Here is a 15,440-nt window from a genome sequence, read left to right as displayed (position 1 = left end):
GTCAGTTGTCCGGAACCAAACGTCTATCAGCAATTCAAACACTCCAACAGTAACTTAACACTGCAAGCTTAGCGTGGTTAGTGAGTTTTGTAGCCATGTCTTTCGAACTCGCTTTTGGTTCTCGTGTTGCCTCCATTATGGAAGCTTTGACAGAAAAAGCCGTGCAAGACATCTGTCAACTTATGGGAGAAACGTATGCTGCTCTTCGAGTGGAAATGTTGCAAGAACCAAATCAAAGTTCGATAAAGTTACAGGCGATTGCAAATAACATCGAGAAGGAGAAGCCAGCGAACTGCATGGAGATAATTCAAAAACCAGGTGAGTCAAAGCTAGCTACGTTGGTTATGCGTATAGGCTGTGTCTGTAGGAAGCTTGCCTACAATTAGCTAGCCATGTCACTTACTCACTTGAAGCCTACAGTAACTAACGTTACACATCTCCCGGTCGAAAGAGGATATCTAATAGTCGCATGTCTGGGGGACGCTCAAACTCCAAGTCTGGACAGTAACGTTAACTAGCCTCAACGATTCCGGGAGACTCCTCTCTCGTCTCTAACATGTATCGTTATGCTCACTTTTTGTTAACAGTCCCATCACAAGTCAGATTGTTGAATAAACTTTATTTTACAAGTTGTCTGCGGATTTTTGTCCTTATGTTGGAGGTAATCTGAGACACTACGCTGGTCTGTTTTTGTCTTTCTGGTTCGTATTTTCAATGCAAACGCAATTCGCACGCCACTTGCATAATATGTCAACAATGGCCGAGTTTAACCGAAGCACCGACCAAACATTGTCCCACGCAATCACCTGCTAGATTTCACAAACGCACCCAGTTGATTAAGAAGGAATGCGCTTTGGTTGACCATGTTCGGCTATTGTTTACATATTGTGCATCGCGTGAATTGCGTCAGGAGAAAATACAAGCAACAGAACCTACTGGTGCAGCAGAAAGTCGGGTTAACACTTTCCACCGCTAAAAGGACTATCGGACAACCGGTAAAGTATGTTAAAATGGCATTGTATTCACAATTCTGGCTTGTAAAGAATTGCTTATTTTTTTACAACAACTTATTTCTGACTAATGTCCATGGAGTAACCTTGGGAACAGTCTGTTGCCGGTAGCGTTAGTAGGCGGATTACTATGTTATCACCTCTTTAGTAAAACGTAGCTATAGCAAATGCAACCTAGTTCTCAGAAAAACATAGTTACGCCATCCTGCCATGAGTAATGATTGCATGTGTCCACTATGTTTGGGAAATCTGAGCCTCGATATCTCAGTTTTGTGTTGAACAATTTTTTTTGAAAATCTGTATTTGTATGTTAGCTTCCCCAACAGGTTTGAGAGACTTCCCAGTCGTGGAGCAAATCCTCAATGAACAAGAGGCCAATGGTCTTTGGCTAGAAGGTCACCTTACTGTTGAAGACGAAGGTCCACTGTCACTGGTACCAGAGGATAAACAGCCATCACAGGCTTTTGGTCAGATGACAGACATGGTGAGTTTAGCTTGTGGTTTGGCTGTCGATTTTAGAAATGTCTCAGAACTGCACTGGCTACTCCCAGCCAGAGGTCATTGAAAACCATGCAAAGTTTCAAGTCCTGTGTAGCAGGCCTGTAACTGCAAGTAAGGCTTTGAATGACACCTAGGCAAGCTCTATACTGTCTAGGCTACAGATGATAATACGTTTAGGGCTCCTTAAACATAAATGCCCTTCTGAAAACATTTGTGTAAAATATATTCCATAATTTGTGTCATTCCCCCTGTTTTTGTAATTTAAAAAAATGCTAGTGTTGGTGTAATTGTTGCTGTAGGATCAGTTTAATAACAGCATTGGTTGTCTTTTGGAAGGGGGTGGAGACATGGCCTGCACCACCTGTCATAAAACAGGAGGAAATGGATGATGACGACATGGAGTCTCAAGGTCAATTGACGCTATTATTTTAATATGTTTAATACAAAAGTCACAACTCTGCAGCATGAGTTATTCTTAGCTTCTGTATTTGTCACTGAGAAATATCCCTGTGAAATGTATTGTTGGTGACTTCCTTTTCAGGTTATGGCAAGGAGATTCCAGACACTCACAAGGCCAACCAGAATATCACAGGAGAAAATGATGAGGAAGAGAGAAGTCAAGCCTCTGGGGGATCCAGAGAACTTGGACTCGATGACTTCAAGAGAGAACAGATTCCATTGCTGGTGTCAGCTGAGGATGCTCCGGCACCCACGAAGAAGAAATGTAATAAAAGGTACAGCTGTGAAATATGTGGAAAGACCGAGAGAAAAAAACACAGAATGACAAGTCACATGATAACACACACAGGGCTGCCCTTTAGCTGCGATATCTGTGGTGAGAAATTCAAGTTTCAGAATTACTTGAACAGACACCAGCGATCCAAACACACAGTGAAAACCTACAGTTGCTCTGTGTGCGAAAAAACCTTCCGGCAGGCCACATCTCGCGACAGGCATGAGCGTGGTCACGCTGGAAAAAACTATTGGTGCTCCAACTGTGGTGAGATGTTCAGGGAGCGCGGGGATCGTGACGCGCACGAGTGCATTGATTACAAAGGAGAACGTCCCTTCAGCTGTTCCGAGTGCAGTGAAGCTTTTCAAAGGCAGTACCATCTCAAAAGGCACCAGCTGGAAAAACACTCTCTAATGGTGGAGAAGACTGATGAGGAGAAAAGCGAAAAACCCTGCAGTTGCTGTGTGTGTGGAATGATGTTTGTATATCCTAAATCGCGGGACACCCATGAACGTAAACACATTGGAGAAGACTACTGGTGCTCAGGATGTGGCAAGACGTTCAAAGAACGCCAGGGTCGCGATACGCACAAGTGCACTGTTTACAAGGGAGACCGGCCCTTCAGATGCTCCGAGTGCAATGAGGACTTTGAAAGACAGTACCTTCTCAAAAGACACCAGCTCGAAAAACACCCTCTAATGGTGGACCAGCCACATCCCAGTCATGATACATTGTTTTGTATGGTTTAAAAAAAATAATGACCATGCCCAGACCTAACTGCTCACACCCCCCTCAGCCCCTGCCTCAAACTCCACCGTTTTTTCTGTCTCCATTGTTCAACATTTATTTACATTGTAATACTTCTGACAGCACACTTTCTAACTCTGCCTGTAACCTTTGGATTTTATAGCATTCCCAGAAGGTATGGATTGTCAATTTTAAATATTATTCATTACTACATTTAGCTAACATTAGATAGTTATTCTAGAGATTCTTACCCTTGCCTTGATTCGGCATTCCAGATCATCATGGTATTTGTAGTTTATGATCCACATTAGCAACTAATTAGCATTTCATTTAGGGGGGGGGGGATATACTGATACACCACCTTGTCCTAGAGAGATTTACACCTATCAAAACGTCACAGGGTAAGCCTACACAAAACACAGCCCTTATTTTAAGTGTTTCTAAAATCCCCAATGGGAAAAAGGAATGGTGGAAAAAACTATTGGATTCATTTCTGTTGGCCCGCTGGGTATTATGACATACTGTGGCACTCAGTTCTTGGTTCCAATAGTTAATATTTTTTTCTAAGAGTTTGTCAGTTGGATAGGCTCTCTGCAAAGTTTTGAATAGCTTACCTATCATATGAATATCCTTTTTTGACTCCAATAGGATTCCCTCAAGATGTTCTGATGTCCAAAAAGATTTTGAATATAAATTTATTGATATTAAACTTTTAAGTTGCATGTATTTGAAAATCTCTACATTGGTCAGTCCAGTTATTTTTTTTCTCCCCCATATACTGTCTCAATACACTGCATCCAGTGACCTTCCACATCTGCAGTGGAAGGTGGCTGAGCTACAGCAGTGTAGGTCAGACCATGAGACATCCCGAAAATTGGTTTGTCAGGAAAACGGCTGTAGCGTACAAAAGGTTTGGCCTGGGGAAAGATGAGACTCTACCGAACACGATGGTGGTCTACATTTACTCTGACCCCACCCCGTCCACACTATTTTGGCTACAAACTAATATGACTCCATGGTGGAAAGGGGAGATTCTCACCAATTGGTTTCTTGGACCAATCAGAACAGTTGTTTGCGTTCTAGAAATAATCTGCAAGGCCTCAAATCCAAACTCATTAGAGAATACACTTTTTTGTTGGCGTGGCGTTTGGGTAGCCAGGCAAAGGGATCGATAAAACCCATCAATTTAGAACACACTTGTGACTTGAATGATGCAATTCATGTTCCACTTAAATAATAAAACGAGCATGAAATTCAAAACAAATCCCCCTGTTTTACAAGATATAAACCTCCGTAACAGTTACACATTTTCATTTGGGAAGTATTATATATTTTACATGTCATGTCTCAATCTGCCATAAATGCACATAGCCTGTAATCAGGCACCCGCCATTATTTTGTGTGAAATTGCACCAATTCAATAACTCTGTGCCTTATGTGATTTCACTTTGCTCTGAAGCTGCCAGTGTTGCTGTAATGGAGGATCTAATTAATTAGCAGGTTAGAAAGACTAATGTAGCAGGTTAGGAGAATGAGGTTAAGAAAAGGGATAGTTAGGTTTAGCTTATCCATCTAGCCACAACCATCAGCTTTGCAAACAAACCATAAGTCCCGACAAACCATCCAGAGGAGTCTGAGGGGAGGATGGCTCATAATAGAATGTAATTTGCTACTATTCCACTCCAGCCATTACCACAAGCCCATCCTCCACAATTAAGGTGCCACCAACCACCTGTATAACACTGGTCTTAATTGATTTTAGGGTGTATTGTGTTACCTGAAATTGTGTGTTGTTTTGAATATTGATTTGCTTTAGCAACATTGAATTTTCCCTTTTCATGTATATAAACTTTTTTTTATTTTTTTTAAAATCTGGACAGCAAGGATTGTGGAAGAACAGTTGATCAAAAGGAAGGAAATTAGATTTTTCTTGACTCATCAGGGGTTTCAGTAACAGTATTTTTTTTAAAGGTTTGTCAACCCAATATGTTGCTTTCTGAGAGGAATAAAGATTTTTTTCAACCTGTCGTTTAATTTTATTATTTTGCATGTATAACACAAGTATTCAAAGTTGGTGAAATTAAGGAGGCAGATAAGTGTTTACGGTATATTACCGGGGCAACCTCGTCAGCTGTCCGGAACCAAACGGCCACCAGCAATTCAAAGGTTCCACCACAGACCGAAGGGTTTCGTTTTAATTTAGAACAGATTTGGCTCCACTGTCATTTCATTCTAGCACACTAGCTAACATTTACCAGGTTAATTAGCTATGTCTGTCGAACTCGCTTTTCGTTCGTGTTGGCACTATTTTAGAAACGTTGATAGAAAAAGCCTTGCAAGACATTTGTCAATTTATGGGAGAAACTTGTGCTGTAGAAATGTTGCATGAACAAAACCAAAGCTCGACAGTCACAGGTAATGGAAAATATCATCGGGAAGGAGAAGCCAGCGAACTGCTAAATTAGGTATTATGCGTATAGGTTATTTGCCTGTGCAGGAAGCTCGGATACAATTACTTCCCCACCTGTCGGCTAGCTCGCTAGTGGACTTCGCTCCAGGTGACTTTTGTCGTCATATCTCTCGGAGCGGAGAGGATAGCAGTCGAGTGTCTGACGGACGGGGGTCCCGGCTCCAATTCTGGCTTGTCGTTAGCGGACTAAACTCCACTCCATGGTGAAAGATTAACTTCCACCCACTTCTATCTGGAATTTTATTCCTCATCATGTCTTCTCTACTTTTGGTGGCCTTAACTTCATGTTGTTTTGCAATTATAAATTGACAAAGTTCCAGTTAAACTTTCTGCTTTTCATCGGCAGGTTCTTGTCATGGCCCTTAATTTATAAACACAATTTTTCTCCACACAGATATTATATATGGAATAATCGGGATATATTGTATAAAAATACCTCTGTTTTTAGAATAGTGGTTCCGAAATAATATCCTATTGGTGAGCCAACTGGTAAATGCAGAGGGTCTTTTACTCAGTTATAAAGAATTCTTATCACTTTACAAGGTCCCTGTAACACCTAAAGATGTTGCAATTGTTTTAGATTCCATTCCCTCAGGTGTTGCTATGTTATTCAGGAACGTGTCAAGACCTGACCCTCAGAGCCTACCTTCTGTTGACCCTGTTGACTCATCAGTATATATTAAACAGTGTGATCATTACACAGGTGACTCTTGTGCTGGGGACAATAAAAGGTCACACAACACAGTGCCACATATGTTGTCTAAAGTTGAGGGAATGTGCAACTGGCATTCAATGTTCAGTTCTCTACCATAAGTCGCCTCCACCATAACTTCAGAGAATTTGGCAGTACGTTCAACCTGCCTCAACCGCAAACCACGTCACCCCAGGACCTCCACATCCGGGATGGTCTGAGGGGGTGCTGAGGAGTATTTCTGTCTGCAATAATAATGCCTATTTAAGGTGAACAACTCATTCTTGTTGGCTGGGCCTGGCTACCAAGGGTGTAGTTTTATGCCCTCCGAAGCCCACCCATGGCTGTGCCCCTGCCCTGTTATGTGAAATCCATAGATTAGGGCCTAATATGTTTATTTACATTGACTGATTTTCCCTATGAACTGTAACTCAGTAAAAATCTTTGAAATTGTTGCATGTTTGGTGTATATTTTTGTTCAGTGTAAATCAGTGATGGAATTGATAGATCTTTCTTCTGACTTATCAGTTGTTCCAGTAACAGCTTTCCTTTAGGTTTGTCAACTTTTAATTTTTTTGGGAGAGGAATAAAAATCAATCAGTGATATTTACATTTTATTATTTTACAACACAAATATTGATAACAGCAGGAACATTTTAAGGAGGCAGATAAAGATGGTCTATTACATTGACAAGATATTCAAGTGACCGCTCTAACAATGGAAATACATGTCCTCAAATATGGAAGGAAGGCTGGAGGTGAGATCAGACTGGACCAAAGCCATGCTTCGTTTAACAAATTCGACACTTATTTCCTCCATACAATTCCTCACTTTCGTAAACCGATTTCGGGCTGAGTAAAACGTCTCGCTTCGCCCCTTCCTCTGGTATTTATTGCAATTCATACTCCGAGCTGTGAAAGGCAGCAATACGCAACAAAGCGTCTAAATCTGCCGAAAAACCACATGAAGAAGAAGAATCGATGTCTCTGGAAACGGCCAACACTTCTTCAACCATTCCGTCAGTAGCTAATTTCTTTCCACTGTCAGGTGTTGAAGCACACGCATCAACTTTTGTATTTGTGTAACTATGTCTTTCGAACTTACCTTTCGTTCTCGTGTTGCCTTCATTATGGAAACCTTGACAGCAACAGCCGTGCAAGACATTTGTCAATTTATGGAAGAAACGTATGCTGCTCTTCGAGTGGAAATGTTGCAAGAACAAAACCGAAGTTCGAGGACAAAATTGCAGGCGATGGAGAATAGCAAGGTGAAGGAAAAGCCTGCGAACAGTATGGAGAGCGTTCAAGAAGACGGTGAGATGAAATATTCACAGATAGTTATGCCTATTGACTATTTGTCTGTAGGAAGCTAGGAGACATAATACACTAGCAGGCTAGCTAGCAGTCGCCCCGGAGGGCGCTGTTATTACTGACTGAATAATAGTGCTCCCTGCTGGACCTTATGGCTATAGTCTGTAGGGAGCACCCTACTCCCTCAGTAGTGAAGAGGTGCTTTGCAAATACTATTCTAAATATATGCAATTGACGAGTGATGGCATATTTCTACTACATGTTTTTGTGAAATCTGAGCCTTATTATCCCTGTATGACCAACATTTTCAGAAAAACTCCATTTGTATGTTACCCCCCTCATCAGGTTTCAGAAACTTCCCAGTCGTGGGGCAAATCCTCAATGAACAAGAGGCCAATGGTCTTTGGCTAGAAGGTCACCTTACTGTTGAACACGAAGGTCCACCGTCACTGGTACCAGAGGAAGAACAGCCATTGCAGATTTTTGGTCAGATGACAGACAAGGTGAGTGGAGCTTGTGCTTATTTTTGTAAGGGTAGATATGTCTCACAGAGACGAGGCCCAGACATATTTAATTGAAAACCATGCAAGCTCACGCCCAGCAAAAATGTGTAGCAGGACTTTAACTGTAAATAGTATATTAAGGCTTTGAATGACCCTTAGATGTATTCAATAGGGCTTTCCGAGTGGCGCGGCGGTGTAAGGCACTGCATAGCAGGGCTAGAGGCGTCACTACTGATCCGGGATCGATCCCGGTCTGTGTCGCAGCCGGCTGCAACTGGGATACCCATGAGGCGGTGCACAATTGGCCCAGCGTCGTCTGGGTTAGGGGAGGGTTTGGTTACCGGGATGTCCTTGTCCCATTGTGCTCTAGCGACTCCTGTGGCGGGCCGGGTGCAGGCACGCTGACATGGTCGCAAGTTGGGCGGTGTTTCCTCCGACACGTCTGGCTTCCGGGTTAAGCGAGCAGTGTGTCAAGAAGCAGTGTGGCCTGGCGGGGTCGTGTTTCACAGGATGCATGGCTCTCGACCTTAGACTCTCCTGAGCCCATACAGGACTTGCAGCGAAGGGACAAGACTAACTACCAATTGGATATCATGGAAAACGGCTAAAAAATATATATAAAAACTCAAAATACCATCTAGGCTACAGATAAACCTTTTTAAGGGCTGTTTTCAAAGATTCTCATTTAAGCATAAAATATGCCCTTCCAAATATATGTGTTTGTTTTAAATATATTCCATGATTTTGGTGTCATTCTCCTGCTGCATTATGTTTTGTAATGGAAACCCCTACAACAAGATGCTTGTCTAACTGTTGCTGTATGATCTACTCTCTTAAAGGCTGATGAGAGTTAATAACCCCATTGGTTGTCTTTTGGAAGGGAGTGGAGACATGTTCAGCACCGCTGCTCATTAAACAGGAGGAAACGGATGATGTCACGGAGTCTCAAGGTCAGTTGAAGCTATTGTATTACATGTTCAAGCTCTGCAGAATGAGTTACAGTGCCTTCAGAAACTATTCAAACCCCTTGACTTATTCCACGTTTTGTTACACCCTGAATTCAAAATGGATTAAATACAAAAATTCTCACCCAATAATGACAAAGTTAAAACATGTTTTAAGAAATGTTACCAATTTTGAGCAACTCCAGCCGCCGCTTGGCATTGCGCATGGTGATCTTAGGCTTGTGTGTGGCTGCTCGACCACGGAAACCAATTTCACGAATCTCCCGACAAACAGTTTCTGTGCTGACGTTGCTTCCAGAGGCAGTTTGGAACTCGTGAGTGTTGCAACCAAGGACAGGCGATTGTTGTGCGCTACGCACTTCAGCGGTCCCATTCTGTGAACTTGTGTGGTCTACCACTTTGTGGCATTGTTGCTCCGAGGACGTTTCCACTTCACAATAGCAGGACTTACCGTTGACTGGGGCAGTTGTAGCAGGAAAAATTTTTTTTTACGAACTGACTTGATGGTAAGGTGGCATCCTATGACTGTGCCATGTTGAAAGTCACTGAGCTCATCAGTAAGGCCATTTTACTGCAAATATGGAGATTGCATGGCTGTGTGCTAGTTTTATTTTAAAATTATGTTTTAAAAAAACGTATTTATACCTGTCGGCAACAGGTGTGGCTGAAATTGCAGAATCTGCTAATTTGAAGGGGTGTCCACATACTTTTTTGTGTATATATAATGTACCTGACCTGCCGGCCCTACCTACCTGGCCGGCCCTGCTTCCCCGGATTGCCGGCTGACATGGTCGACCGGACCCATCTGGCCGGCCGGCTGACCCTACCTACCTGGCCGACAAGACCCTACCTACCTGGCCGACAAGACCCTACCTACCTGGCCGGCCGGCTGACCCTACCTACCTGGCCGGCCGGCTGACCCTACCTACCTGGCCGGCCGGCTGACCCTACCTACCTGGCCGGCTGACCCTACCTACCTGGCCGGCTGACCCTACCTACCTGGCCGGCTGACCCTACCTACCTGGCCGGCTGACCCTACCTACCTGGCCGACAAGACCCTACCTACCTGGCCGGCCGGCTGACCCTACCTACCTGGCCGGCCGGCTGACCCTACCTACCTGGCCGGCCGGCTGACCCTACCTACCTGGCCGGCCGGCTGACCCTACCTACCTGGCCGGCCGGCTGACCCTACCTACCTGGCCGGCCGGCTGACCCTACCTACCTGGCCGGCAGGCAGACCCTACCTACCTGGCCGGCTGACCCTACCTACCTACCTGGCCGGCTGACCCTACCTACCTGGCCGGCCGGCTGACCCTACCTACCTGGCCGGCTGACCCTACCTACCTACCTGGCCGGCTGACCCTACCTACCTGGCCGGCCGGCTGACCCTACCTACCTGGCCGGCCGGCTGACCCTACCTACCTGGCCGGCCGGCTGACCCTACCTACCTGGCCGGCCGGCTGACCCTACCTACCTGGCCGGCCGGCTGACCCTACCTACCTGGCCGGCCGGCTGACCCTATCTACCTGGCCGGCCGGCTGACCCTACCTACCTGGCCGGCCGGCTGACCCTACCTACCTGGCCGGCCGGCTGACCCTACCTACCTGGCCGGCCGGCTGACCCTACCTACCTACCTACCTGGCCGGCTGACCCTACCTACCTACCTACCTGGCCGGCTGACCCTACCTACCTACCTACCTGGCCGGCTGACCCTACCTACCTACCTACCTGGCCGGCTGACCCTACCTACCTACCTGGCCGGCTGACCCTACCTACCTACCTGGCCGGCTGACCCTACCTACCTACCTGGCCGGCTGACCCTACCTACCTACCTGGCCGGCTGACCCTACCTACCTACCTGGCCGGCTGACCCTACCTACCTGGCCGGCCGGCTGACCCTACCTACCTGGCCGGCCGGCTGACCCTACCTACCTGGCCGGCCGGCTGACCCTACCTACCTGGCCGGCCGGCTGACCCTACCTACCTACCTGGCCGGCTGACCCTACCTACCTGGCCGGCCGGCTGACCCTACCTACCTGGCCGGCCGGCTGACCCTACCTACCTGGCCGGCCGGCTGACCCTACCTACCTACCTACCTGGCCGGCTGACCCTACCTACCTACCTGGCCGGCTGACCCTACCTACCTACCTGGCCGGCTGACCCTACCTACCTACCTGGCCGGCTGACCCTACCTACCTACCTGGCCGGCTGACCCTACCTACCTACCTGGCCGGCTGACCCTACCTACCTACCTGGCCGGCTGACCCTACCTACCTACCTGGCCGGCTGACCCTACCTACCTACCTGGCCGGCTGACCCTACCTACCTACCTGGCCGGCTGACCCTACCTACCTACCTGGCCGGCTGACCCTACCTACCTGGCCGGCCGGCTGACCCTACCTACCTGGCCGGCTGACCCTACCTACCTGGCCGGCTGACCCTACCTACCTACCTGGCCGGCTGACCCTACCTACCTACCTGGCCGGCTGACCCTACCTACCTACCTGGCCGGCTGACCCTACCTACCTACCTGGCCGGCTGACCCTACCTACCTACCTGGCCGGCTGACCCTACCTACCTACCTGGCCGGCTGACCCTACCTACCTACCTGGCCGGCTGACCCTACCTACCTGGCCGGCTGACCCTACCTACCTGGCCGGCTGACCCTACCTACCTGGCCGGCTGACCCTACCTACCTACCTGGCCGGCTGACCCTACCTACCTACCTGGCCGGCTGACCCTACCTACCTGGCCGGCTGACCCTACCTACATGGCCGGCCAGACCCTACCTACCTACCTGGCCGGCCAGACCCTACCTACCTGGCCGGCTGACCCTACCTACCTGGCCGGCTGACCCTACCTACCTGGCCGGCTGACCCTACCTACCTGGCCGGCTGACCCTGAGTCAGTACTTTCAAGAAGCACCTTTGGCGGAAATTACCGCTTTGTGTTGTCTTGTGCAGAGCTGATAGACGTTCCCATCTGGATTTGGGTATTTTCTCTTTTTTTCATTGTAGATTTGTTCAATCTCTGTTAAATTAGATGGGGAGCGGCGGTGAACAGAAATCTTCAAGTCTTTCCACAGATTTTCAATGGGATTCTGGTCTGGCCTTTAGCTGGGCCACTCAATGACTTTTACATTGGCTGTATATTTGGGTTTGTTCTGTTGGATCGTAAATATTCGCACCAGTCTAAGGTCATTTGTACTCTGAAGCAGGTTCCTATCAAGGATTTGTCTGTATTTGACTCTGTCCTTACTAGTCTCTCAGTCCCTGCCGCTGAAAAGTGTCCCCATAGTATGATGCTGCCACTACCATACTTTATGGTAGGGATGGTGTTAGACGGGTGATGAGCTGTGCCTGGTTTTCTCCAGACCTAGCGCTTTGCATTCAGCCCAAAGAGTAAAATGTTGGTCTTTTTCCTTATGCTCTCTTTCACATGCCTTTTTGTAAACTCCAGCTGTGATGTCATTGGCCTTTTTCTCAGAAGCGGCTTCCGTCTGGCCACTCTTAAATAAAGCCCAGATTGGTGAAGTGCTATATAGACTGTTCTAGCAGGTTCTCCCATCTCAGCCAAGGAACTCTGTATTTATGTTGATGGTTATTGGTCACCTCCCTGACCAAGGTTCTTCTTGCCCGGTTGCTCAGTTTGGTTGGACAACCAGTTCTTGGCAGAGTCTGGATAGTTACGTATTTTGTCCATTGCCCAATGATGGAGACCAATGTGCTCTTAACTGTTTCCAACACTGGAAATTGTTTTCTAACCTTACCCAGATAGAATTCTTTCAGCTCTACATACAGTACCTTGGACGTAATGGAATTGTTTCTGCTCTGACACGTGCACTTTCCATTGTGGTAACTTTATATAGACGGAGGTGCGTTAAGTGTCGTCCGTGTCCCCCCCCCCCCAAAAAAAAATTATTATTGAACAGACTTTTGGGGTATGTTTGTTCCCGTTTCGGTGGGTGTGGTGAGCTTGAAGCAATGAGTGTGGCGTACAGTATTTAAAGGGCAGTGACCATACTGACGAAGTTCCACAACCCACAACCAATGACAGTGCATTCAGAAGTATTCAGACCCCTTGAATTTTTCCACATTTTGTTACCTTACAGCCTTATTCTAAAATGGATGAAGTTGTTTTTTCCCCCCTCGTCAATCTACACACAGCACCCCATAATGGGAATGCAAAAACAGGTTTTATTTTTGTGTAGCAAATGTATTAAACAAAAAACAGATCACATTTACATAAGTATTCAGACCCTATACTCAGTACTTTGTTGACGCACCTTTGGCAATGATTACAGACTCGAGTCTTATTGGGTATGACGCTACAAGCTTGGCAAGCCTGTATTTGGAGTTTCTCCCATTCTCCTCTGCAGATCCTCGAGCTCTTTCAGGTTGGATGTGGAGAATTGCTGCACAGCTATTTTCAGGAGATTTTCGATTGGGTTCTGGATGGGCCACTCAAGGACATTCAGAGACTTGTCCCAAAGCCACTCCATGTTGTCTTGGTTGTGTGCTTTAGGTCATTGTCCTACCGGAAGGTGAACTTTCGCTGAGGTCTCGAGCAGGTTTTCATCCTGAATCTCTCTGTACTTTGCTCCGTTCAACTTTCCCTCAATCCTGACTAGTCTCCCAGTCCCTGTCGCTGAAAAACATACCCACAGCATGATGCTGCCACTACCATGCTTTGCCGTAGGGATGGTGCCAGGTTCCCTACAGACGTGATGCCAAAGAGTTCAATCTTGGTTTCATCAGACCAGAGAGAATTGTTTCTGGCTTTTGGCAAACTCCAAGTGGGCTGTCATGTGCCTTTTAATGAGAAGTGGCTTCCGTCTGTCCACAGTACCATAAAGGCCTGATTGGTGGAGTGCTGCAGAGATTGTCCTTCTGGAAGGTTCTCCCATCTCCACAAAGGAACTTTGGAGCTCTGTCCGAGTGATCATCGGGTTCTTGTTCACCTGTGGAATAAGTCAAGGGGTATGAATACTTCCTGAAGGCACTGTATGCTCTTAGCTTCTAATGGAGGGATGGTGTTAGACGGGTGATGAGCTGTGCCTGTGTCACTGTGAAACAAACTTGTAAAATGTATTGTTGGTGACTGCCTTTCCAGGTTACAGCGGGTGGATGCCAGAGACTCACAAGGCCAACCAGAATATCATAGGAAAAAGTGATGAGGAAGAGAGAAGTCAAGCCTCTAGGGGATCCAAAGAACTTGGACTCGACGACTTTAAGAAAGAACAGAGTCTGTTGCTGGTGTCAATTGTGGATGCTGCAGCACCTACAAAGAGGAAGAAATATAACATAAGATACACCTGTAAAATATGTGGAAAGACGGGGACCAAGAAAGGCAGAATGACAAGTCACTTGATAACACACAAAGGGACTTCTAGTTGTGATATTTGTGGTGACAAATTCAAGCATCAGAATGGCTTGACAAAGCACAAGCTACTCAAACACAGTGTGAAAACCTACAGTTGCTTTGTGTGCGGAAAGATGTTTTTATATTCTAAAATACGTGACTACCATGAGCGCATACACGTTGGAGAAGACTACTGGTGCGCGGACTGTGGCAAGACGTTCAAGGAGCGCCAGGATCGCGACATGCACGAGTGCATTGTTTGCAAGGGAGACCGGCCCTACAGCTGCTCCGAGTGCAACAAGGACTTTGAAAGGCAGTACCATCTCAAACAACACCAGCTGGAAAAACACCCTCTAATGGTGGAGCAGACTGTCGAACCAGAACCTGAGTCCAAGGACATTGAGGACCAACAGAGTCCGTTTGAGTCAGCTGAGAGTCCTGAGGCACCCATAAGGAATGAACCGATACAATACACTTGTGAAATATGTGGAAAAACTTGGGCGACTCAAAATAGCATGCGCTCTCACATGTTTATACATAGAAAAATACAAAGGAAACACTATACCTGCGACGTCTGTGGCAAGGTATTTAGGCTCAAATCACCTTTCACCAAACATCAGCTCAGACACAAGGTAGACCTGCCCTTCAACAGGGACTTTAAAAGTCAGTACCAGCTTAAAAAACACCAGCTTGAAAAGCACCCTCTAAAGGTGGAGCAGCCGTGTTCTGATCTTGTATGGACAGCGACCTGAAGGCCTTTGGTTGGTAAGTTCAGGTCCCACAACCTGAGTTGAACAATGATCGTGGTGATGATGTCTAACGTGTGTTCTGTCTGAGAATGTCAGCTACCATTTATGCTCTTCACTGAACATGACCCAAATAAAATGGTTGTAACTGAATGAACATTTTTAAGTGTAAGAATTTTTGGTTTTAATGTCTAATTTTTTCCCTCATATTTTTGGCTTTGGCAAAATTTGATTTTTCCTTTTGTTTGAAAAGCATGATTTAGGCTTCATTGTTAAATAGCTTGTCGTATTTGAATAAAAACATATCCAGACTTATGTTTCCATTTTATAAACAGTGCAACTATGGAATGAGTGAGCGATTACTGATTTGTAAATACAGAGCAACTTTCTCCACCTGGAACT

The 15,440-nt window shown here is 46.2% G+C and overlaps 2 protein-coding genes across 3 annotated transcripts in view; both read left to right on the top strand.

Moving 5' to 3' along the window:
* Window positions 1-15,349, top strand: part of LOC139419081 (zinc finger protein 708-like) — a 50,449-nt gene extending 35,100 nt beyond the window's left edge. Inside the window, exons 3-6 of one of the 2 annotated variants that reach the window (XM_071169001.1) lie at window positions 7,427-7,466; window positions 7,809-7,966; window positions 8,847-8,916; window positions 14,044-15,191. In XM_071169001.1, coding sequence (XP_071025102.1) covers window positions 7,445-7,466; window positions 7,809-7,966; window positions 8,847-8,916; window positions 14,044-15,044 — 1,251 coding nt within the window. In that variant the 5' untranslated portion in view covers window positions 7,427-7,444 and the 3' untranslated portion in view covers window positions 15,045-15,191. Of the gene's footprint in view, window positions 1-7,116; window positions 7,467-7,808; window positions 7,967-8,846; window positions 8,917-14,043 lie in introns of those variants that run through there. The other variant, XM_071169000.1, reaches the window with a different exon arrangement.
* LOC139419722 (zinc finger protein 2-like) lies at window positions 22-4,680 on the top strand. The gene is made up of 4 exons (XM_071169710.1): window positions 22-318; window positions 1,325-1,494; window positions 1,848-1,920; window positions 2,053-4,680. The coding sequence occupies exons 1-4, from the start codon at window positions 96-98 to the stop codon at window positions 2,991-2,993; spliced, it is 1,407 nt and encodes a 468-aa protein (XP_071025811.1). The 5' UTR covers window positions 22-95; the 3' UTR covers window positions 2,994-4,680.
* Window positions 15,350-15,440: the final 91 nt, after the last annotated feature.

Source organism: Oncorhynchus clarkii, chromosome 10 (assembly GCF_045791955.1).
Source record: "Oncorhynchus clarkii lewisi isolate Uvic-CL-2024 chromosome 10, UVic_Ocla_1.0, whole genome shotgun sequence".
NCBI classification, from domain to species: domain Eukaryota; kingdom Metazoa; phylum Chordata; class Actinopteri; order Salmoniformes; family Salmonidae; genus Oncorhynchus; species Oncorhynchus clarkii.
Note: the sequence above shows the minus strand (reverse complement) of the source record. Positions and strands in the feature narration are given on the sequence as shown.